The 24168-nt window shown below is 33.3% G+C and overlaps 1 protein-coding gene, 1 long non-coding RNA gene and 8 other non-coding genes across 11 annotated transcripts; 9 read left to right on the top strand and 1 right to left on the bottom strand.

Moving 5' to 3' along the window:
- Positions 1–1545: 1545 nt before the first annotated feature.
- Positions 1546–7269, top strand: LOC132636795 (protein CONTINUOUS VASCULAR RING 1-like). The gene is made up of 7 exons (XM_060353815.1): positions 1546–1822; positions 4423–4475; positions 5357–5466; positions 5745–5912; positions 6003–6100; positions 6553–6679; positions 6874–7269. The coding sequence occupies exons 1-7, from the start codon at positions 1679–1681 to the stop codon at positions 6954–6956; spliced, it is 783 nt and encodes a 260-aa protein (XP_060209798.1). The 5' UTR covers positions 1546–1678; the 3' UTR covers positions 6957–7269.
- Positions 7270–10474: 3205 nt separating this feature from the next.
- Positions 10475–10568, top strand: LOC132638998 (small nucleolar RNA snR60/Z15/Z230/Z193/J17). The gene has a single exon (XR_009582048.1). It is a non-coding gene; the product is annotated as a small nucleolar RNA snR60/Z15/Z230/Z193/J17 (small nucleolar RNA).
- A 104-nt stretch (positions 10569–10672) lies between these two features.
- LOC132639000 (small nucleolar RNA Z43) lies at positions 10673–10771 on the top strand. Its single transcript, XR_009582050.1, has one exon. It is a non-coding gene; the product is annotated as a small nucleolar RNA Z43 (small nucleolar RNA).
- Positions 10772–11063: 292 nt separating this feature from the next.
- On the top strand, positions 11064–11142 carry LOC132639016 (small nucleolar RNA U61). The gene has a single exon (XR_009582064.1). It is a non-coding gene; the product is annotated as a small nucleolar RNA U61 (small nucleolar RNA).
- An 82-nt stretch (positions 11143–11224) lies between these two features.
- Positions 11225–11312, top strand: LOC132639028 (small nucleolar RNA snoR14). The gene has a single exon (XR_009582075.1). It is a non-coding gene; the product is annotated as a small nucleolar RNA snoR14 (small nucleolar RNA).
- A 68-nt stretch (positions 11313–11380) lies between these two features.
- LOC132639006 (small nucleolar RNA Z101) lies at positions 11381–11474 on the top strand. The gene has a single exon (XR_009582055.1). It is a non-coding gene; the product is annotated as a small nucleolar RNA Z101 (small nucleolar RNA).
- A 462-nt stretch (positions 11475–11936) lies between these two features.
- Positions 11937–12028, top strand: LOC132638999 (small nucleolar RNA snR60/Z15/Z230/Z193/J17). The gene has a single exon (XR_009582049.1). It is a non-coding gene; the product is annotated as a small nucleolar RNA snR60/Z15/Z230/Z193/J17 (small nucleolar RNA).
- A 64-nt stretch (positions 12029–12092) lies between these two features.
- On the top strand, positions 12093–12192 carry LOC132639001 (small nucleolar RNA Z43). The gene has a single exon (XR_009582051.1). It is a non-coding gene; the product is annotated as a small nucleolar RNA Z43 (small nucleolar RNA).
- A 144-nt stretch (positions 12193–12336) lies between these two features.
- Positions 12337–12415, top strand: LOC132639017 (small nucleolar RNA U61). The gene has a single exon (XR_009582065.1). It is a non-coding gene; the product is annotated as a small nucleolar RNA U61 (small nucleolar RNA).
- Positions 12416–13781: 1366 nt separating this feature from the next.
- LOC132636794 (uncharacterized) lies at positions 13782–20664 on the bottom strand. 2 transcript variants are annotated; one of them, XR_009581419.1, is made up of 5 exons: positions 20438–20664; positions 17303–17407; positions 16207–16528; positions 14668–14939; positions 13782–14077 (listed from the first exon to the last, which is right to left on the bottom strand). It is a non-coding gene; the product is annotated as an uncharacterized LOC132636794 (long non-coding RNA). The 2 variants fall into 2 exon arrangements; XR_009581417.1 differs by having other exon boundaries at positions 14668–14910.
- Positions 20665–24168: the final 3504 nt, after the last annotated feature.

The following is a 24168-nucleotide window of genomic DNA, read 5'->3' as shown; positions in this document are numbered from 1 at the left end:
AAGATGAACTTAAGAGCAAATACATGCTTATTTTGAGCCCGTTTGGATTGACTTATAAGTTGCTTATAAGCTGTTTTCAGTTTTTTTAGTGTTTGGCCGGTCAGCTTAAAGTCATTTTGTGCGTAAAATAAGCTCAAAAAAATAATTGGATTCGTTTGGCTTAGTTAATCTAAAACAGCTTATAAACCAAAAAAAAAAGTTAACTTACCCAACTTTTTTTTTTTGACTTATAAGTTGTTTCTAGCTTATAGGCTGCTTATTTTAAACCCATCCAAACAGGCTCTTTATTGCAGGACACAATTTTTGAATTTTCGGAAATTACTACAGCACTTACATTTGAGAATGTCCCAGTTAGAGGAACCTGACCCTCTAGATCATTAAACGATAAATATTGCTGGGAAGTGAAATTTTCCATGAAACGATGAATTCGCCCTTAGAGGCCATTCAGGAAAGATCTAATAATGGAATATGGGTTTTGTTTTAACAAAAATGGGTCGGGTCAGCGGGTTTGGGTTTAAAGTGGGTGTGTATACTTTTTTAAATTAAAATAATATATCCGGCCACTCATAATAAGCCACGTGGCTTTTTTAAATTGAAAAAAAGTCATCAAGTTTAAGGTGTTAGTTTGAGGGGTATTTTTGAGCCAAAAAATAGGTTAAAGGTATTTTTAGACAAATAGGTGGATGAAGGGTATTTATAAGCCATTTCTCATACGTTAAGGGTATTTTTGACCCTTTTTCGTGAAAAATTTATCAAAACACATAAAAGTAACTACGTAAATAAAGGCTAAAATAAGGGCAAAACTGAAAATTACAAAGTGGGAGGACTACAAAACTCATAGATTCTCTCATATACTCTCACTATTCACTTTTACCTGTCCAGTATTACAAAAATAGATTTTCACTTTTACTTGTCACTTTTAGCATATTAAGAGAAGATAATTTTTTTTTTCTGTTTTACCCATAGTATTAATTACTCACTTCAAATCATTTTACAAATCTAATAAAAATATGCACCATATGGATACATTATTAAGAGCCTGTTTGGATGGGCTTATGCCTTTAAGCTGTAAACAACTTATAAGCTAAAAAAAAATAAGTTGGGTAGTCTAATTTATTTTTTTGAGCTTATTTTAAGCACAAAATGACTTTAAGCTGGTTAGCCAAACACTCAAAAAAACTGAAAACACTTATAAGCAACTTATAAACCAATCCAAACGGGCTCTAAATTTTGCACTTCATTTTTATTTTTCAAATAATGTGAAAAGTCTAAAGTGAGTAAGTAAAAGTGAATAGAGGGAGTATACAGTATGAAATAGTAAGTATTTGAAAAACTATATATGAAAAACAAGAAAGACCTCTGAGATGGCATAATATGATTGGATGCAATAGTCATGAGCATGACAAAAAATCCAACCTGGCCCAGCCAAAACCCACTTACTCACAACAACGACAATAAGTTTTTCTTAAATTCCTCATCTGTCCCCACTACCCAACATTTCCTCTATCACCAAGCAATACATATATATATATATAATAAAATAAAATAAAATAATATCAATATAAAAAATTGGAGTATTATAGATTTGAAAAACTGTTACAGTTCAAAAATCTATAGACTAAATTCACACAAAAGAAGCATTTTTATTAGTGGAAATTGGATAGATGAGAAATTAATAATGGCAAACCCTAACAGAGATCGTGAACTTCTAATTCCGGTAGCTAACTCCAGCGCCGGCGCCGGCGATGATAGCTCCGGCGACAAACCTTCTTCTTCTTCTTCCTCTTCCTCCTCTTCAAGCCATCATCACTCTGGTCGCGAGGTTAATTTCGTAATTTCACAAACTTTTTAAGAAAAAAAAAAAAAACTCAATTCGATGCATTTAGTAATGTTTTTGGGAAATTTTGTTAGGGTTTGGTGATTTGATTTGTTTCGATTAGCTGTTCTGATGGATTTGTTATGGTGTTATAGTGATTATTGTTGTTTTAATTGTGTAAATTAGGAGTATATGAGGTTATTTTTGTAATTTTTTTTTTTAAAACTTAATGCATTTAGTAAATAATGTTCTTATACAAATGTTTTGATTTGTTTTAATTAGCTGTTTTGCTGGATTTGTATGAATGGATTAGGGTTTTGTTGTGTGTTGTAGTGATTATTGTTGTTTTTTAGTTGTGTAAATTAGGAGTTAAGAGTTGCAGTTAAAGAATGGATTTTGTTGAAGTATTTATAGAAGGAAAGAAGTAGTAGATCTCTTGTATGAGTTTAATTTATTGTCATGTTGGCTGTTTACTTGTTAATAGCACAAAGTTAAGGAAAAGGGAAGACTAGATAAAGAAGCAATTTTGTTAATTTGTATTCATTTATTTATGAGTTAATGGTAAAAAAACACACCTCAACTATCACGTTTACGCGAGTTTCACACCACAACTATCAGTTTGTTCCCTTTTCCTACCTGAACTATCACCATATTTCAGGTAGGAAAAAGGAACAATTGGTAGTTCAGGTCTGTTCTAATACACAGATGGTTCAGGTATGAAAAGGGAATAACTGATAGTTAGGGTGAAAAAGTGATGGTTTAGGTGTGTTTTTGACCATTATATCTTCATTTTATTTAGTACTATTTATTTATTTTTTTCTCTCCAGTGGCAAGTTCATCTCTTTTGATCATAGGGATCGCGAATAATTTTGCTTGAAGCCTTGTTTGATGTTAATTTTTCATTGCAAATGAAATTTTATTTTGTGTACGAGAGTGAAATTAGATTAATATATCAAAAACGTGATACATTTGAAGCATATTAAATTATTAAAGTATGTGTTTGCTATGTCTGTTTGGTGCTGTGTGTTGACGTCTTACACACACGAAGCAGAAAAGTCTGTAAAGCTTTGAATATTATGTCCTGTTTGGTGTTAAAGATTTTTCCAATCATGTTTTATTCTTTTTTTTTTACAACCAGCATGTGCTTTACTTGATGGACCGGAATAAGTGCTGCATAAGATATCTATAGATTTATGTATGTATGTATGTGTATGTGATTTTATGTTGGATATAGGTTTTGTGTAAAAATCTATAATATATTATTCTGATCAAGAGTGAAAAGATATTTACAATATATATTATTCGAATGTCCTGCACTCAGTTTTCATGTGTTTGCGTTCTGTCAGATGTCGTATTCGTATTTTTGTCTTCATTGCATGTAGAAATCTATGGCGTGCTACATTTCTACATTCGATAATAGTACTGCCTGTCTCTGTGCTAGATCACATTGGGACGGGTGTTAGAGTGATCAATTTAGGCTTAACTTGTTGTAGGATTATATTTGGATGGGTATAACAATTGGTAGCATCTAATAGTACCAGATGGTGTTAGCTGGAGCATGGGAATGATGCTTAGTGATTTGTATGAGCAGCGAGGAACCCAAATGAAAATAATGATTACATATTGCTGAAGAAAGTAATTGGTATGGAATAAAATAGAGAAAACTACTATAGCAAGAAATATACTACTGCCTCTTCGGTTATATAGAAAGATATATAGCCCTCAGAAGATATAAATTGTTTTCTTCAATTAGTGTAAAATATTTTTGTTGAGAAATATATTTTTAACTAGTCTTATTAATATAAAAATCCAAAAAGAATCCCATCAATTTTCCTTGAAAATGAATTGTGTCAAAATGATATTAAGCCCCCTGAACGAACTTTACACATGCACCATACTTGATTAGTTAATTAACTATTACATTACCTGCAGTGCTGAGGTGAATAGTAGCGCCTTTGACTTCTGCAGTAATGTTTTATGTGATGTTGAGGCAATCTTTTAGTTGCTTGCTAGTCTCTTGTATTCGGCTTTGCTGTTTGACATTTACTATTCTTATCTCTCTCTTCTACTTGACTACTCATCTGATTTCTTCTCCTCTTCGCTCTGCCTCTCTTTCATTCTCTTGCATCACTAGTCTAAATTTGATTATTTTGCCACAGTCCGTTGTCATAGCGTATAACTTAGTTTACTTGCTATTCATATACTCCCTCCGTTCACTTTTACTTATCCATTATGGACTTTGCACACCCCTTAAGAAATAATAAGTGAAGTGCATAATTTACCATGATACCCATATTAACTGGTGCATATTTTTATTGCATTTGAAAAATGATTTGAAATGAGTAATTAATATTATGGGTAAAACAGGAAAAAAGAAATTGTCTTCTCTTAATATGCTAAATGTGACAAGTAAAAGTGAAAATCTATTTTTAGAATACTGGACAAGTAAAAGTGAACGGAGGGAGTAAGTATTAAATTTAGTTGCATAGTGACTGGACTGGTCACAGCGAATATTACTCTACTGTTCGTTGACTCCTACTTTCATATTTTTAGCTTGAATTCTCTTTTCATTGTCTGACAAAGCTGTATGTTTTTTGCAACTGCAGACTTTCTCTAAAGTTGTTAGGAGCTGGGCTTCTAAGAAATTCATGACCGGATGGTAAACCTGGTTCTCTTCTCTTCAATCTTCCCTTTGATCTAGACATAGGCTGTATCTCTTTATCTAGTTCCTTGCTTTTAGAAAATAAAATTTAGGAAGAAACAGCAAAGCGCCACTAGAATGATTTAAAAGAACTAGTTAAGCAAGGGTTCAAGCTTACAGAAGAACTGATCCAGACTTCTTCTACCCATTTTCTAGCTTCTGTTTGTCCCTTGATTTACTATACTATCCACTTTCTAGCTTCTATTACGAAAGACTGAAATAGAAACACTTTTCAGCTAGGTTGCTCGGACTCTCCAAAAATGTTGTTGCACCGTGTGGGATCCTCCAAATATGCACTACTTTTGGAGATCCGACACCAAGCCGGTGACATTTTTTAAGAGTCCGAGCAACATAGCTTTTCGGCGAACATAACCAGGACAATCAATCTTGGAACATAGAAAAGCATAGGAGTTGTTGTGAGGAACTTTGATTAGCTGTTAAAACAAACTAGAGGTAAGGCTTGTAGCCAGGCCGTTCCTACCATGTAATAAAATAACAACAACTATTATGAATCCTCATTGATTATGGGAAGACTGTTAGTAACAATCCTCTAGGTAGCACATCTATCACAAAAAAGGAGTGTTCTTCTTTCTCGGATTATGCTGTACCAATGAGCTTTTACTGAATAAGAATCCATGGGATGAAAGTTGTCAAACTAAACTTGATTAGGAAGCAACTATACCATGGTCCACATTGCTGCTTGTAAGTGTCATGGGAAAAGAGTAGCAGGATGTGCTTATAAACATTTGTCTTTGTCTTCACTGTCAGCTGTGATTAAGATAGAGGCTCTGCCTTAGTCTTTACTTTTTTAGTTGTTACTTACTCAAATCCTTTTGCAGTGTCATCCTATTTCCTATAGCAGTCACCTTCTATATAACATGGTGGTTTATTCATTTCGTGGATGGCTTTTTCTCTCCAATCTATGCTCAACTTGGAATTGATGTTTTTGGTAAGCATTTGCCCCTTCTTCATGAAAACCAGCTTACTTTATTCCTATGTTGTTACTGGCACTGACTCGTTTCATGGTATCTTTAAGTAATTACGTTTATCTCTTTGGACATAGTATGCATTGCCATGCTAAAGAAGAAATTAGCAAATAGTTTAATCCTACCAAATGTAAATGTCAGCCATGTTAGGTTAAGGATCTTTTATTGTGATATATTAGCAGCTCATGTTGATGATACTCTCTTGGGAGATGACCTTCTTTCTTATGGCTGTTCTTATCAGGTCTTGGATTTATGACTTCAATCACTTTCATTTTTTTGGTCGGGGTGTTCATGTCATCATGGTTGGGGGCTTCAGTTTTGGGTCTTGGGGAGTGGTTCATCAAAAGAATGCCATTTGTTCGGCATATCTATAATGCTTCGAAGCAAATTAGTTCTGCCATATCTCCAGGTATGCTTTATGGATTTTCAGTTTCATACTATTTTCATGAAATAGCTTTCAGTTGGAAAGTGATGATTGATACATAACTTCCTACTGCAGATCAGAACACACAAGCTTTCAAGGAGGTCGCCATAATAAGGCATCCACGCATTGGCGAATATGCCTTTGGGTTTATTACTTCATCTGTCGTCCTGCAGGTATGGCGATTATGACGTGCTTTTTTTTTGTCAATAATGAGAATTCAACTATCATTTGTTTTTAGACCTTTTACAAATTTCTAATTACATGGTGGGCATGTGTAGCAAATTTTGTTAAATATTTTTGAAGGGGAAATGGGGGAGGAGAATCGAACTTCACCAACATGGTGAAAGCTCAAGTTGCCAACCAACTGGGTATGAGGGATAAGGATAACTAATCCCGGGATGAGTTATACTGCAATTTTATCCCAAATAAACTCATCTCAATTATAACCCCGGGATTATTTATCCTTATCCCTCATACCAAATGAGCCCTAAGAGTCTAAGATTCCCCTATGGGTGGCATTAGCATCATATATCCCTGCTGTTGGAAAAATTATATAAAATTGCATCTTTCATCCATTTTATTTGAAATTCACTTGTGCGCTATTCTGTCTTACCATCCGATACAGAACTATTCAGGAGACGAAGAGCTATGCTGTGTGTATGTTCCTACAAATCATCTTTACATTGGTGATATATTCCTTGTTAGTGCAAAAGATGTTATTAGACCAAACTTGTCTGTCCGTGAAGGAATAGGTAAGAGATCTTGTCATCATCAAATTCTCTTGAAAATATATGCATTGATTTGTTCGATAAGTGCCTTTTCCCAGTGTCAATGTCTTCTCACTCGAGAGTTCTCATCTGGAAAACCCAAGTACAATTTTCTGATCAAGATATATTATGCTCATGCTCAAAGCACTTTCCGACATGCTCTTTTCTCCTCTTTGCAGAGATTGTTGTATCGGGTGGCATGTCAATGCCTCAAATACTGTCAACCCTGGATCCAGGAAGTATTCAAGTCGATAGAAGTTGACCTTACAGAAACCGAGGGTAAAGATAATAGTCATCTGAGAAGCGCTCATCAGTCATCAATTTTTTCTCCTTTTTGTTCCAGAAAGATCTGTTTTTAGATTTTCTTTTCTTTCTTTTCTCATTTACTTTGATATTTGAGGTGTTAGATTCAGGTCGCGTATGTGACAATTGCTGCAGTGTACAATGTAGGGAAGTAGTAATGGTTTGAAAATGTAGTTTGATAATTTTAAGTTAATAGGTTTCTCGCCTTTCGCTGAACTCCCAACTTTAAGGTTATATTTGAATGTGTTATAATACTCGATTTTTCAACGGTACCAATGTGTCGGACTTGGTAAGCTTCTGTATGTGAGAAAGGGAGAATTATGCTATTTGGCAAAATATAAGAGGAATTATTGTACATATAATTTCGGACTGAGATGAACTTAAAGGGAGAATTATGCTATTTGGCAAAATATAAGAGGAGCTATTGTACATATAATTTTGAATTTTGAACTGACGAGTGGGGTGCGATATGAGGAAGGCAAAATATAGGAGGAACTATTGTACATATAATTTCGGACTGAGCTGAACTTAAATGGAGCCCTCACTACCTAATCGATGTGGGAGAATGGCGATTTTAGTCCTTCAATTATAGCTATATTTTAGTTTTTGTCCCTGTGTAATTTGGTTGAGTATAGTTAACCTTCAATTAATATAAACGTGTGATTTTAGTTCTTCAAACTAACGGAAGTTAGAAGCTTGACGTTATTAAACAAAAAACCACATCTGCATTTCTACATATTTGTCAATGTGTAAGAGTAAATAGAATCTGACAAACTTTATGTAGCCTGCATTCCCTAAGCCAACTATTTTACGTCCAAAACCTCACAAGAAGTCCATCTACATAGTTGCTTCTGCCTAAACGTGCCAAGCCAGCAAACAGAATGATAGTTAGATGGTTTCAACGATCTATGAACCATTTCCTTTAGCAGGAGTGGAAGATTTAATATAAAAGCAAATAATAGATCGAAGCTCCTCAGTACTTACATACTAAGATTATTCTCATCCATGATTTCTTTCATGAAACTCTCACCTATCTTGGAAGTTTAACAACCAAAAAAAAAAAAAAAATGAAGAGCAAGAGGGTGAGCAAGAAAACTTTCTATTCATTTGATTATGATTTCATGAATTGTACTTCAGTAAGGTAAGTTCAGTGAAGCACATCGTATTCAATAATTGTCAATGGCGGCCTCGGCCTCGGCCTAGCTTCCACAATACCTAATTAAACTTCTCTTTTGCTTTGTTTTTTAAAGCTTTCAAACGTTTTAAAAATATTAATTCCATTAAATTTTTAACTTCCGTTAGTTTGAGGGACTAAAATCAAACGTTTATATTAATTGAAAGTTAAATATGCTTAGTCAAATTATACAGGGACCAAAACTGGAATATAACTCAAGGACTAAAAGTGCTATTCTCCCAATCCTACAGATCCTTTAACAATTTGTGTTAAGAATTGAAGCTACTATAAATGATAACACCAAAATATTTGAGCTCAAGTTTATGCACGCACGACGTGAAAAACATGTTGCATAAGTAAGATCATTACATATAAATCTTTACGATATCATTAATCGGTAACTTGATAGAGTTAAAAAATATATTACAGAATAGCCGGATTTAAGCCTTGTTGGTGTAATCAAAGAGTTTCATATTGAGCTCTGTTTTGCTAATGGGCAATGCATCCATCTACAACCAGTCTACTAGATTTCAAAAACTATGCCACGGGGTAATCATTTTACTAAGAATTTCAAAGTGAGTCCAAGTGGTGAAGTCAAGAATGTCGCTAAGAGTGTTAAGGATTTAATATATATTTATAAAAAGTACTTTCTAACTTATAGGTGTAGTATTACTTTCTATATACACTGTATAATTTTCTAATAAGGTGTTCAGTTAATCACCCTTCTGTCTATATAGCTACGTCACTGAGTTGGTCTATTGAATTGTGCAGATTTCGGTTGAACCTAGCTATTGGGAGTTGTTGAGATCGGTATAAGCTGTTGAGTATCAAATTTGAAGTCATCTAGAGTTGATTTGGAACAACCGGGAAGCAAATATGTGTTGGTGAAATCTTGCATAAACTCACAGTAATTCGCCAGGAATCATAAACAATTTCTACCATAATTACGATACAATTTGTGCTAAAGTACTGACGATCACCATAACTCACTGTAAGTTCATCCATCAGAAACTCCTAGTGATCCGCTAAAATTCGTGAATAATTTGTTCTAAAGTCACGACACACAATTATACTGAACTCCTGGTGATATGACAGGAATCATTTTTTTTTTGTGCGGAATGCCCTTCAAAGGAACTGGTATTTAATATTTGCCCCTCAAATTTAAAATCTTTAATTTTTAAAATTCGCCTAAAAACTCATCGATTCCGGATTCGAACCACCCGCTCAGTCAATTATTAAAAAAAAAATCGCAAGGCAAATGTTTGTAGCAAAATTAGGCCTATTTAGGCAAAGTTAGGCCTATTCGGGCAGAGTAGGCCTATTCGAGCGTGATGAAAACTTAAACATTAATACTGAAATAGCCTATTTGTGTAAGGCCCCGTTTGGATATGGTTTGATACCATGGTTTGAAACCATGTTTGAACATGCAATTTGGATATTTTAAGGAGTATTTTCTCTTATAGACATAAAAACCCCACAGGTTGTGAAAAGTATCAAAACATTCTCAATTCTTATACAATCTTACCAAATGAGCAAGTCATAGTTCATAACTACATTAATAAGTTAATTCATAACAACTGGCTCAAATTAATACTAGAAGACCTTTCTAAAAATACAACATCAATTGATCAAATTTTAGTTTAATAAATAAAATTGTCAGACATATATAAATTAAAAGCTTGGTAGACACAAATAAAATTTGGTGAAAGTTAATGAGATTGGTAAATGATTGCTGGAGGTAATTGTTAAAAATATCTACCAACTTACGAGTCTTTTTTTTACAAAATATAAACTTATGGATTAAATTTTATATTTAAAAAAATTAAAACCATGACTGAAAACGCATGTTCACACGCTGGTTTGTTTCAAACCATAATGGCCAAACGCCTACTAAACTTCCCTCCTTTAAAATACGCCTTTTGAATTATAGCCCAATAAGAATGACGTTAGCCCAATATGCTCCATAATAGCCCATCACTAAACCCTAACCAGAGTCACCCGTCCCTATATAAAGTACCTTCTTTCCCCTTAACAAAATCATTCATTTTTCTAATCTAGGGTTTCACAATTTTCACATCTTCCATAAGTAAGCCCTAATATTTTTCTATGTTGTTAATATTTTTTTTTTTTGATTTATTTGTTTCAATATCCTTTGGCCTATGATTAAACTTTTTTTTATAGACAAGCATATGTCTGAATTTCAACATGTTGTTAGCCTAATCTTCTCTATGAGGCCAATTATTATTTTTCCTTTTTCTTTTTGTTAAAAAATCTATTTTTTTGCTGCTGTTATTACTAAATCACTGAGTCATATGATGATTAGAAGCATAGTTCAAATGAAATCTTTGTGATTATAAAACATATTTATTAGTCTTTCGCTCCTATCTGATGGCTCATTTTTAAATTGTGATTTTTTTTAATGAAGATTTATTTTCTATATAAGTAGATATTTGTTTGGTAATTATTTTTAGATTTTTATTATTGAGATTTAAATTGTAAATGGACAATGACGACTCTTATCAATTGGTCTCGTTCGTCGTAATGGTGTTAAAATCACCTTGACGACCATCCTGATATATCACCACCCATAAACTGAGTCCTATAATTTAGTTCTTATGTTAATTCACTTATTTTATCCTTAATTATGTATTAAGGGCTCGTTTGGTACGTGTTATATCCCAGGATTAAACTTGGAATAAAATTTATACTGTGTTTGGTGGACCTTATTAATTTATTTGTTAACCAAACATGGTATAAATTTAATTCCTAGCTTAATCTTGGGTTTTCCACCTTATCCCATTAGGATTGTAATCCTTGCACTATAATTATTTATAGTGTTAAATTTGATATCCTTTTAATTTATTTTTTAAATGTTATTTTTTTAATTTTGTGGTGCTGTGATGAAAATAACTTGTGTCGGAGACTTTTGGTCTGTGATGGCTTACACAACCCTCTAAGAAGTTCTGAGCACTAATTTTTTCTAAAATTTCAACTCAAATATTTTCTCTATTTATTAGCTTGTAATTTATTTATTTATATATTTGAGGAGGAATATGAGGTGATGATATAATTCATAAGTCTGTCAATCCCCTGAAATACATTTTATGATGTAAAGTGTGAATCTCGACAGGTTCTGATCATTAATTAATTGATCCTCCATTTAATGTCATTTTTTGTTTATTCTTTTTTATTTTTTTTAATTTAAGTTTTATGGGCATATGATGAAATCTTTTATATCGTAAATGGGTAATTTGCGTCTGAATTTTTTATTGATGTTATCACCTTGGAGAACTGATGCCCTTTAAATTATTTTCTCTATATATGTTTCTTTTTTGTTTTTATAGTAAACCCTAAAACTGTCTTTTAGGGATTTAGAAATTATATAAATAGACACCAACATTTTTGTTGAGCTTGATTGTTGAAGAATGGCATTGAGGGTTATTGATTGTGTAAAGTTTGGGTTGATCTAACCACATTGGAATTTTTTCAAATTGATTAATAGAATCTTGGATATTTCGAGTTTGTATTAATTTCGAAGAGAATGTGTTGGTAAATATTTTAAAAAATTCATCTTGATTTGGTAGAGACAGGTCTGAATTTAACGTTAATGTTCAGGTTATTTATTTGTTTAAATATCATTGGCCGATGATTAAAATTCTTTTATAGACAAGCATATGTCTGAATTTTTATCATGTTGTTAGCCTAATCTTCTCTATGAGGCCAATTATTATTTGTCATTTTTTCTCATTAAAAAAAATGTTTTTGTTGGGTCATATGATGATTATAAGCATAGTTCAACTGAAATCTTTGTGATTATAAAACAGTTATTAGTCTTTCGCTCCTATCTGATGGCTCATTTTCTTGAAAAATATTTAAAAATGTGATTTTAGGTATTTTATTTGTTAAATTGAAATGGTTAATGGACAGTGACGACTTGTATCAATTGGTCTCGTTCGTCGTAATGGTGTTAAAAGCCACCTTGACGACCATCCTGATATATCACCACCCATAAACTGAGTCCAATAATTAAAGTTTATGTTATTTCACTTGCCTTATCCTTATAGTTTCTGTTAATATTGAGTCATAATCTTGATATATGGTTCTAATTGTTTAGTGTTAAATTTGTAATGTTTTTTTAAGTATGTTTTAGATGTTACATTTTATTGTGCTTTGATGAAAAATTCTTGTGTCGGAGACTATTGGTCTGTGATGGTTTACACAACCCTCTAAGAAGTTCTGAGCACTTATCTTTTAATTTTAACTCATATATATTTCTGTTTAGTTGAAATGGTATTATGGAGGATAATATTAAATATTTACCCTCCTATGGTCCTTTTCATCAATACATATATCGCTTCATTAAGCCTGCACTCTTGCTTTTAGCATGTCTGTTAGCTCAATTAACTTCATCCTGCCATGGTAATATACTTGCTCATTGATCCCTTGCCACTGTAATAACTTGTACCAAATGTCTACTAAATTGACATTCAAAAAAAAAGTTTAGGCTCTCATCAGTCGCGGTGCAGATAGAACATGTTCGGTCCTTGAGAATTTCCCATCTCTTCAATCTATATTTGGCATACAACTTCCCATGAACATCAAGAATACTAGTACCAATAGCAGTCAAATTAACCCAGGTTTCAGCTTGTTGCATTTGGCCACGTACTAATAATCCTCTTTGTCACTTTCCAAGTTCCCACGATCGACAAGACTTTTAATCCTCTTCCTGATTGCTTCGACTTCAGCCTACAAATAAAAAATTTATTCGTGTAGGATAGGCACAATAGAAAGTTTGAAGCTTATATCTCTAATAGTCTAACTATTTTTTCAGCATAAAATTACTTTGAAGGCAGAGAAAACACTTGAAAAGGGAATATGATAAAGCTATATTGGGAATCTTGAGAAAGCATAGAATTTTCAGCACTCTGCATATATTTGGCTATATTCTACCATTAGAGTTGCTAAATTGCCTGTACAATTTTAAATTAAGATAAACTTTGAGAAGAAAAGATAGAAATGACATTAATTACCTGTCTTAGTTTTGGAGTGGTCATACAATCCCCGAACTAGAGGAAATATATACATGACACCTAAGAGGTCATGGAGAAAAGTGAAAATTTCAATATTTCCTTTCAAGGTCATGGACAAGTGGTTAAATGCTTAGTTTCCTCAAAAGGTATCTCCATTTTGGACTGAAATAACCCTTTTTCATTTAAATTTTGACAAAGTCGAGAAGGTTAAAAAAAAAAAAAGAGAACATGCCACAGACAATATCCTCCCGCTGCCTCTCTGTGTCACATCGGTAGGTAAGAAATGGAAAATAACAGGAAAGAAAAGGCACGGAAAAAAGAATCGAGCAACAATCCACTTCACTTCAAACAGTGTCTTAAAAGGCCGGAGCGTAAGGCGGACGTTTTACATTTGCCTCAGTAAGGCGTAAGCCTCACGGGTATTTAATTTTTAATATTTCATAAAACAATATAATTATAATAAATATTTTTAAATAGGTAAAATCACATAAAATAATAAAAAAACTGTAAATAAATGATATATATCATCATATATTATTAAACTAGAGGGGCGGGGCCCGTGCTAAGCACGAGCCCAACATTTTACGTTTTAAAGCAATGGATGCTTTGCAATCATTCAGTGAACGATAGCAATAAAGAATTTGATGAAAAACAAAATAACATCAGTAATGTCTAGTAACATCTAATGGTATTGGGCTTATCCAATCAAATTCAAAACAAACATTCCATTATAAGTGATTATCACTTTAAAGTACAAAAAAAGAAATTCACCGATAGAGAACAAAAGCTAAATGATTTCATTTCCTTGAAGATAACTTTATTCTTCACCTTCAAATGAACCACAACAGCAAAACATTCAACTTCAAATGAGCAGACCTGGAAATCATATAGCAATGGCATGAATGAGCGAACAAATAAATAAGTAAATTGGACTAATCAGAATGACACTGATAGGTTGTTAAGTGGAGTGCCTTTAGCAGGAAGAATAGGAGCAGATCAAGGGCTGGAAATGCTTTTTTATCTAAAGCCTGTTTGGACCACAAAGTTAAAAAATCTTCCTTTCTTTGTTAAACTCCATGCCTAGTCAAATGGTGTCACATAAATTGAGACGAAGGGAGTAATAGTTATTCCAAGACAAAGAAAGCTAAGAAACCACACTGCATAAGGATGACTTGACAACTATGTCATCTTCAATTTTCGCAAAAGAAATCAGTTATTTACAAACAAAAGCATTCAAGCATTATGTTGACATCCATAGTATCAATCATATTGACCAAACTTTCATATGATAAATCTCAAGCACTATAGGTACCACATTTTTTTTTCTTCTTTTTATAATACACTTAAGCTACTAATTTGTATACCAGAAAAAAATGAGGAGAAGAAACAAAGAAATTGAAACAAAGAGAGAACAAAGAGCAATTTAAATTGAAACAAAGAGAGAACAATGAGCAATATTGACTTACTTTCTGAACCTCCAATGCAAGATCTTCCATGATTTGTTGAGAGTCACAGCCAACCCATGAAACAATAAAGCATATCTGTTACATGCCGGTACAACTTCATGAGCTTTGTTAAGCTGTTGTGAAATAGTTAAAAACTTTCATAGCTACTATCTTTGCCAGCTTGAGAACATCCATCATTTGACCGCAAAGCATCCGTCGCTTTAAAATGTAAGTAAATTCGAATAGCGAGCTTCAAACTTTCCCCTGTCAGATTTGTATATATGTTGACCAATCTTGGTACAATGAATTAAGAAGAAGTAAACTATAAGGTTCGTGAAGTAACTCTGACAGCTGAATATCAAGTCGCACAAAGAAAACATGAAAAACGTGAAAAAGATGAATCCCAACTAAATTAAGAACCCAAAAACAGAGAATTAATCATGAGTAACTTGAGAAGATGAGCAAAGATTCCAAAATCAACAAAATCTAAGGCTTACCTTAGCCACCAACAATCAAATATAGATAAATGCACGTGCAAACCAATATACCAAGTCAACAGAATTTAAAGAATAGTGAAAGTGGAGAATGATATCTTAAAAGTGGGCACTGGATTGAGGGGAAATAGAGAAATCAAAGATGAGATCAGTGGTATATGGGTGATGAAAGGACAACCGAGCCGTTGTGGACAGTTGGGGACTTAAACAATGAACACGCAAAAGGTACACCTGTTTGTCCTTGCTTAGAGAACAATTTAAGTTGGTACAAATTTTTAGTGCTGCGTTCATTCTCCTTTTCTTTTTACATTGCCTTCTGTTAGCGTCCAAATACACAATAGAAGACACAGCCCAACGTGAGTCAGACTCAGTTGGTTTTCAGATCCTCCAAAAATACACTACTTTTAAAGCTATTAGCATCTACCATGCTTAGTATAAGGAGAATGAAATCAATGAAAGAACAAAAGCAAAAATCAGTTAAAATACTTCAGCAGCAGTGGTGTACTCATATAGTAGGTTCTTATTGGCACTTGAAAGAGCACAGTTAACATTGGTATATTGAACCAAAAAATCTATCTATAACTGCAGTGTAGAAGCGGTTTTCATCAGAGCACCATAAGAAACATCTTGAATGGACTATTATATATTTCAGTAGCATAAAAGAACAGTTAGTTATTTGTGATGTGGCAAGTGAAACAGACGTAAAAATTGTAGATGAAGTTAATTTCCAAGGATGACTTGTCGGCCGTGAACCCTAAGACGAAAACAGAGGTACAAAGCATTTACGTTTATTTGTTATAAACTGATCACATTTATCAAAGGAATATCCACTTATCTTGCAACAATATGGCAAGAACCACTCCAAGAAAATGAAGATAAATCATCATTCATCGGGTAAAACCAACCTAGTATTAGTACATGCTAATCATATCAAGAAAATCGCCATCCTAATACAAAATTTTCATGAACAACAAAAAAGATTTTATACTTTAAACTGTCAAGTAATAGTGCAAAGAATTCTATCAAAATAACTAATACCTAAAGAAGAGAAGTGGTTTCCTCTTACCCGGGAGTGTCATCAAAATTTCTCGAAAGGTATTTGTCGTGACCATCTCATTAGAGCATGCACCATCGTCAGTGTTGGGACAAATATATCAACCAGAAGATGGGAAAGAAATCAGATAAATATATAGATAATGGTAGAATAAATTGATTAATAGAGTAAATGACAACTCCCTAAATTTGGAATGACAAATCGAATATAACAAAATATATAAATGAGAAAGAAGGACCCTTTTGTCTATCTTAACCTCTCATGCCTTCATTTTCTAGAAGCTTCGTCTTTTGTTCTCTGCCTAAGCCGAATAGCATCTACATCCATGCTCAACCTGAAAAGAAGTGCAAAGACATATAAGTCTTAATATTGGAGCTAAAGCACTCAAAGAACATCAAAATTAGTAGTAGACATGAATAGAAAGTGGAGAAGTCTACAATAAAAGGTTATCAAGTAGTAGAATGGGGATTGCAGGTGGAATACGAAGAAGACTACGCATATCAAATAAAGATCGAAAGGACCCCCCAAAAAAAAGGGAATAAGAAGGTCAAAACAAACAGTAGCTCGAGTTAATTGTGGTAATAATGTTACAGTTGTGGCACTGTAGGCATCAAATACAAACTCTACTGCAAGCTGGATGAGATCATCAAATAATGAGGCAACTCTCACTAAAACTACCTTTTCATGCTACAATATTAAGAAGTAAACACAAGACAACCTGAAATGAGTTAAGCTCATACATTCTGCTTCTCATTCTCTGATATCACATAACCAAATACAACACCATAAAAATAAATTCGTCCAGAGTAAACTAAAAACAAATGTTAGGTAGGATTAAACAGTAGCTCGCTAAATTTTTGTTCGGCAAAAAAACACATCTACATTCTTCATGAGTTAAACGAGGGACAACTTGAGTGCCAGATTGACGGTTTCAAGGAAAAGAAATCAAGGCATAACCTTAGAAAATGAAGGGACCAGCATAAGTAATGGCAAATATTCTCGAGAATGGTGGTGCTAATTTCTGAAAAAGTCACTCCCCTGTTCTCTGTTTTAAGAAAACTCCATGTACACAATGATATAAAAATAAAAATAACAATAAAATTATTACCATTACAAATCATGTTGAAGGTCAAAAGAGCCCACGGAGTAGGATGAAGATTTGATGGCATGCTTTTTTTTGGCATTATACCCAAAAGAGGAACTAACATATACCCTGCAAATGGGGCACAAAGTGAGTGATTACAGTAACCAGACAAAGAATGCAAAAAAATCTCATAAAAAAAGAGCTCCCACTTTAAAGATGACCACAACAAAGAGAAACTACGCCGTAAAATAAAGAACAATATTTTTACACTAAAAGTACCATTTTACACAACTAAAATCAGAAACAAAAAACAGGCACCTAGATATTAATTTCCAAACATTCATATCAAAATCAGATAGAATTCTAGACATGCAAGTAGAAATTCTACAAACGAATAGAAAAACAAACACAACTAAGGCTAGAATATAACGAAGCTTCATTTTAACAGTTTTAGTTAGGAAAATACAGTAGAATCTATATACGAATCCCTAGAACACCAAAAAACTGCAGTACTATTAATGCGAAGCTTGAAGCTAATTAGCTAAGTATATATTTTTAAACATGCATGAGTAAATCGGAAAAAATTATTGATATGCATGTAGAAAATCTGCAGGGAACAGCCTGAACTAACCAAAAAATTTGATAAATACCTTAATTAAGATGACAAAGGTTTCCTGAAGTTTGAGCAAGAGATAATTTTATCGGAGAACGTCGACTGTTTCTTTTTTTTGAAACTGGTAACTGAAACGTCGACTGTTTCTTAATCACAACATACATTCTTATTGTCAGTTAGCGCTCCAAGAAGAGCATGAAAAGCCAGTGGGAAAGCTGATTGCAACCAATACCTCTTGAGGTTGCTTATCCCCTGGTTATTTTTTAGATGAAGGAACATAATAATTTTCAGAGGTGATTAGAATAAAGTCTAATTAAGAAAAAAAAAACACGTAGAATAAACTCTCCAAAACAATGAGAAAAACTATCAAAGTTAGCTAAAGCAGCGAAAATACCAAGTTTTTTGCACAGAGGATACCATGGGCACTAACACATTAATCCTAAATAATTTTTTTTTGGCTGAAAATACTTTATATATACAGGATAGAATGCACTTCCAGAACCACGTGAACATACGACCAATATGTTTGGGAGATTCCCCAGTGAAAAATTTCATTAAATGCTTCAAATAAGTCGGTTGTAGAACTTAAAGCCCTCTATATCTATTTTTTTTTTTTCGCACTCACAAGCATCATGATACATGATACTAAGTAGAGCATAGTAAATATCATTTACTTTGAGTAATCAAGTTCAAGTTCAACCAAGTAGTTAACTCTCTTTTTATATTCTCTGACTAAACTGTTTGACATATTCCGCCATACATAATGCCTTTCCATAGTTAGTTTGGCGTGTCATAACAGCTCTGACATGGTTTTAAATCACTACACAATGTCACTTACATAATTGAAAAAGTATATGGAAAATAAAGAAATTAAAGGAAAACAAAATAGATACAATAGAAATCACACCTGAAACTATAGCCTTTTAACTTCCTCATGGAAACAGAATTTCAGAATTGGAAATTTCGGAGTAACTTATTTCAAGCATTGACGTCATTTTTCTAACTTCTCATCAGAAAGAGCCTCTCTATCTTCCGAGATGGGGGTAAGGTCTGCGTACATTTTACCCTCCCCAGACCCCACACTGTGGGATTTCACTGGGTATGTTGTTGTTGTTATTGTTGTTGACGTCATTTTTCTAACTCCTCATCAGAAAGAGATTTAACTCAATAGCACATACAAAAGTCACTGAAAATTCAGCGTAGCAGCAAATTAAACCATATCGTTGTCTCTTTCTCCTCTAGGACACTTGTTTTCATGCCTATCCTTTTATGCCAAGAGTTATGGTTTCCATTCTGCAAACCGTTAAAACTTAAGACAACAATCCTAAGACCTCCAATCTTCTTAACGATTATTTGATTTCTTTTTTCGAGAATATAAAAGCAGAAGAACAAAATCATGTCAGGTTATAACCATTGAACAATATGCCCTCAAGGTTATTTCGTATGAAAACTAATGAATGTAAGAGAATGTTATAGTTTTGTATTTTATAACTATTGAATGTCAATTATAGATGCTAAAGTAGCTAGCATCAAATATTCTTACACAATTTCATATGAAAACTCATGAATTAATAAAAGAGAGTTTAGTTAAATTCTATCAGAGAACATCGACTGTTGAAGCAAAAGAAGCCAGCACCTTGCGTTCCGCATTTTAGTTTCAGATTGACACTTATTTTATTACTTTTTCACAAAATGATGCAAATATGTTTCACAGGAACTATACAGAACATCAATACTTGCATATAACATATTTAGCGGTGTGGAAATATAATAAGCAATTTTCCAAAGTAAATTCAGAAGACCAAATCATAAGATGCCATTTCTTTTGCAGTTGTAATTTTAATAGTATAGACTGGGAAATCATCGGTAGAGATTAATTTCATTAGCTTAAACCATAAAAAACTATTCTTGTTGAACTTTATCATCTATATATATCTTCTATGATTTCAGTTACCAAAATAATTATCAATTTTCTTTCAGGCATATCATGAAGCACCTTAGATTTATCTGTATCATGTCAAGTAAACTAAGAATTAAGACGATTAAATAACTGGGAAAAAGGTAAAAATACAGCCATTAGGAAACAAACTATCACTAACTATAAACCACTCTTACAACATATAGATTTAGATATAAAAGACCATGAAAGTATGTTCATCGATATTGTCACGACCTAATCTTCCAACGGCAAGTTTGATACTTCAGAGCAGTGAAGGAGAAAAAGAACTGCAGTTCAGGAAGTGAATAAACTTTAAGAAAATATTTGTTCAAAACAGATAAAATTACTGACAAAGAAGTGCAATTAACAAAAGATTAATCAGACAAAAAACTTACCAGAACTTTGAGCCGAGACCTAAAAAATTAGAACCAAAAGGGAGAATCTATGAAATAAATCCATAAAATGGAAAAGCTTTGAAAGAAATCCATTGAAGACCACAAAGAGGCAGAAGGTAGACAGGTGCCTTCCCAAAAACGAAAATTGATGTATTTTATACACGTGTCTTATAAAATAAATTCAATCGCTAAGTCCAATTTTATGAACCAACCTGCCATGGCCATAAGAAAGAACTGAGAAAAACTTCATGGAATCGTAGAATTGAGAAATGGAAAGACAAACCCCAAATTTTAGCAGTAAGGTACAGTATATGGAAAAATGAAGAGTGGAGCGTGGCGGAAAATATATGAGAAAATGATAGTGGAAATGGAAGGTCAAGAAAATGAGGATGAAAGGGCTGTAGTTGAAGAATGATAATTATCCTTTTGCCCTTGTTCGTGCCATCTAACTGTCATTTCTATAATAAGAAGACTAGATAGAGATGCCCGTGGTTTGCACAGCCCAATACTAAAATCTACACATCAATGCTGGCGGTAGATTTTTATTCCTTCAACTTAACAATATTAATATGATATAACACAAGGAATGAAAATTTGCAGATGTCTGTATCATGTTCATACTTGGACATGTCTTCAATTGAATCACATTTGCCTTTCAACAGAGCTAACCCAAAGAAGGCCCCGCCAACCAAAATCAGCTTCATAGATTGAAATCTTGTCTAACTGCTATATATGAACACATCAACACCATTGGTAGTGATTTCACTTTAATCGACACTATGATTCTTTGATTCATATAATATAAGCGTAAAGGCTCAAATAGATTTATGTTCACCAATTATAGTTAAGTTAAAAGTAACATAGTATAAGGAATAAACTACAAAAAGAAATATTTATAGCTTTCCCAATAGCTAGCATTCTCTAAACTTTTTGTGATTAAAGAAATCATTTTTGCATCTACAATAATACATTTACCAGAAATGTGAAACCAAAAGCAGCTTTCAGATGTCTTCTTAAAGAGAGACGAACTATCGGGCATCTTCAGAACAATATTATTATTTAACCCGCCATCAAGAGAAGTACATACTCTCATCTTCCATGAGACAAACTTAGCCTTCACTTGATAGATCGATCATTTACCCTGATGTGTATAATGAGCTTCCTCTTTATTTTCCTTCTAAACTCTTTGAGATAGGTATTAGACCCTGTCAAATGACAGGAAAAAGCCAAGCAAGATATCTTATTATCAAGTATTTGCAGAAATTAGATTGGAAAAGTGCATTTTAACTCCAAAACTGCAAAACTAACCTGCATGAGAGACCTCTCCAATCTGTTAATGATAAGAGAAATACTATAAGAATTAATCTTCCCTTGTACCACATAATCAACTCTAATTTGATTACCGGTGCTAGAAGTTGATTCCCCACTTCAGCATCAGCAAAAATGTTTTCCCTGACGTTTTTGTAGCCACGGAACAGTAGTGAATGCCCGCACTATTCTCAAATCTTGGGTCCTCATATATTTGTTAAGGCAATGGCCTAAGTGGCATACAGGTTCTAATAAGTTTGATTTACCACTCTCAATACCTTCAATCATCAAAGAGAGGAACGGACGTAATTCATATAGACAATAGTAATATGAATTGAGTGCCATAAAACTCAAATAACCAGCAAGCGGTTGAGATAGAGGTAATTTATTTCAGCAGCCAGTCAGGAATGAAGAGCCTTAAACGAATATCAAGAGATCTACTGCTACTTAGGAGGACAGATAAGAAGAAAGATTTCAAGAGCTTACAGGTTTTAGCAAATTTTACAGAGCCAATTTTTGCACCTTGTCATCCTTTGACAATCCCTTTCCAACTTTGACAGCTCATTTACATCTTCTATCTCTAATGACACATAACTCCATTTGAGAGTTTCAAAATCCAAAGTGTTGCTTGATTCATCATATCAAATGTGCTGGAGCTACAATACACAGCTTAGTAGCCAACTTTTGCCATCACAGAAACCACATACAGGGAGATATTGAAATACCTTCAAAAATCAAGTAAACACCAATCATCAACTAAAGAAGTCTGAAATTGAGAGAAGTGCCAAAATGGAAATTAGAGAGTTCTCTCGTAGTTAATTGCAAACTTGCAGACCGCTTCAAATGAAAGATTAGAGGAAAATGTGTCAGCATCTTAATTGGTTTGGCTAGTGATTCGAGTAAACTAACATGTCATTGTTTGATAAACTTACCGCGATTGTCGCAACAGCTATTTTAGATATCTTTTCTACATTTCTCAATGAAGAAAGCAAATACAAACTCAAAATGTTAATACCACGTACATAACTGGTGAAAGCTTAAAACTTCATTTTTCAAAGTGTAAGTAACCAAGTTAATAATAGTAAAGCTAAGAACTCCATTTTCTCTATTGCAAGTAAATCACAATAGTAAGCAGTATAAAATGCAGGGTACTTTAGGATGCTATGTTCTCAAAAGATGTTGCTAGGTTCCAGGTATGACACACACATAGAATTAAATTTTAATGGAGATCTTCAACTAAGGCGCGTAAAAAGAATGGAGAAAAGCATTGAACTAAAATATCATACAATGGACAGGGAGAGGTGACTGGTGACCCTATTTTAGTGATTGTCTTTTTGATCTCCACTTTCATCTCCTTCCTGTGTATAGTATTACAAAGATGGCTACTTATTTGAAACTTATGTTCAAGTCGGATGGACTAATCTCTTATGCCATAGCTTCTTTACTGGTGTACTTTAACTATGAAGCAAAATTTCGTTCAATAATTAACTCCCATCAGTAAAAATGTAAAATAATACTACTTTAGTCACATTGACAGCATTTGCATAACCATTCGAGTACTTTATGAAATTATACAGCAGATCTAAAAACAAAAGTAAAATGACAGCAGATTTAATTTTCTAGCCTTAAATGTTACATTTTTAACTTCATGGGTTCTCTTTTTGTGTAATCAATCTTTAGCTTCATTTTCAATCCTTCAGATTACAAAAGGAGACGGATAAAAATATGACCACAACATACAGTTAAACACACACATCTCATTATGATAGCTTTTGGCATTCAAAATTCTTTTTACCTGCTTGCTTCTCCTATATCATCATATAAATAAATGTTACAGCTCCATGCACTTTTACTTGTAATAGCATTACGTATCTAATAAATTCATTTGGAATAAATTTATAAATTCGGGCAAAACTTACGTCATGTAAAGAGTAAATACAATAGAAAGAGAACAGTTAAGTCAGTGGCAAGGGTGTTCAAATTCATATGATTTATATATTAAGGGTGTTCAATATGTAATATATGTCTGTAATACGTAATAATTGACAGGTCTATACGGTATAATTTTTCGGCGAGGGTGTTCGGAAAACGCTTGTCGGGCTGTGGCTCCGCCACTGAGTTAAGTTAGAGAGATCAAAACAGAAAAAACAGAGCAGTGTTGTAGTACCGAGATTCAGCCAATTACAGTATGGTAAATGACCTTGCTTATGTAATCTAATATTCTTTAACATAAGTGGACCTTGCTTGAACTTGAAGGAGAATCTAGGTTAGTGAATAGAACATGAAATTGTAAGCACCCCAACATTACAACTCATGTTCTGACTAACAGCATGCCTGTTGAAGAATGAGTGTACTAAGACAATTGTGAATACACAACTAAGATGCTATAAATGAAAAGGTGATTTACTTGATCTTTCTTTCGACTTCTTTCTCAATCTCATCTCATCCCATCCTTGTAAGTTGTAACTGACGAAGACAACCAGCTTACATGATCCTTACAGAGTGTCTCACTGAAAAAATTAAAAAAGAAACTAAAAACTTGGATTATCCTAGAATTTGGGTGCATAAATTAATACACTTTCTCTATCGACCAAAAAAAAAAAAAAAGGAACATGAAACTCCCTCCCCCGTTTAA

Source organism: Lycium barbarum, chromosome 4 (assembly GCF_019175385.1).
Source record: "Lycium barbarum isolate Lr01 chromosome 4, ASM1917538v2, whole genome shotgun sequence".
Classification (NCBI taxonomy): Eukaryota; Viridiplantae; Streptophyta; class Magnoliopsida; order Solanales; family Solanaceae; genus Lycium; species Lycium barbarum.
This window is presented reverse-complemented; position numbering and strand designations above follow the sequence as displayed.

What these genes read in the sequence shown, in the direction of transcription:
- LOC132636795 (XM_060353815.1), top strand. Translation starts at nt 1,679, where the DNA reads ATGGCAAACCCTAACAGAGATCGTGAACTTCTAATTCCGGTAGCTAAC. An exon ending in AAGAAATTCATGACCGGATG is followed by an intron (nt 4,476 to 5,356) that starts GTAAACCTGGTT and finishes ATCCTTTTGCAG; the next exon opens with TGTCATCCTATTTCCTATAG. An exon ending in TAGTTCTGCCATATCTCCAG is followed by an intron (nt 5,913 to 6,002) that starts GTATGCTTTATG and finishes TTCCTACTGCAG; the next exon opens with ATCAGAACACACAAGCTTTC.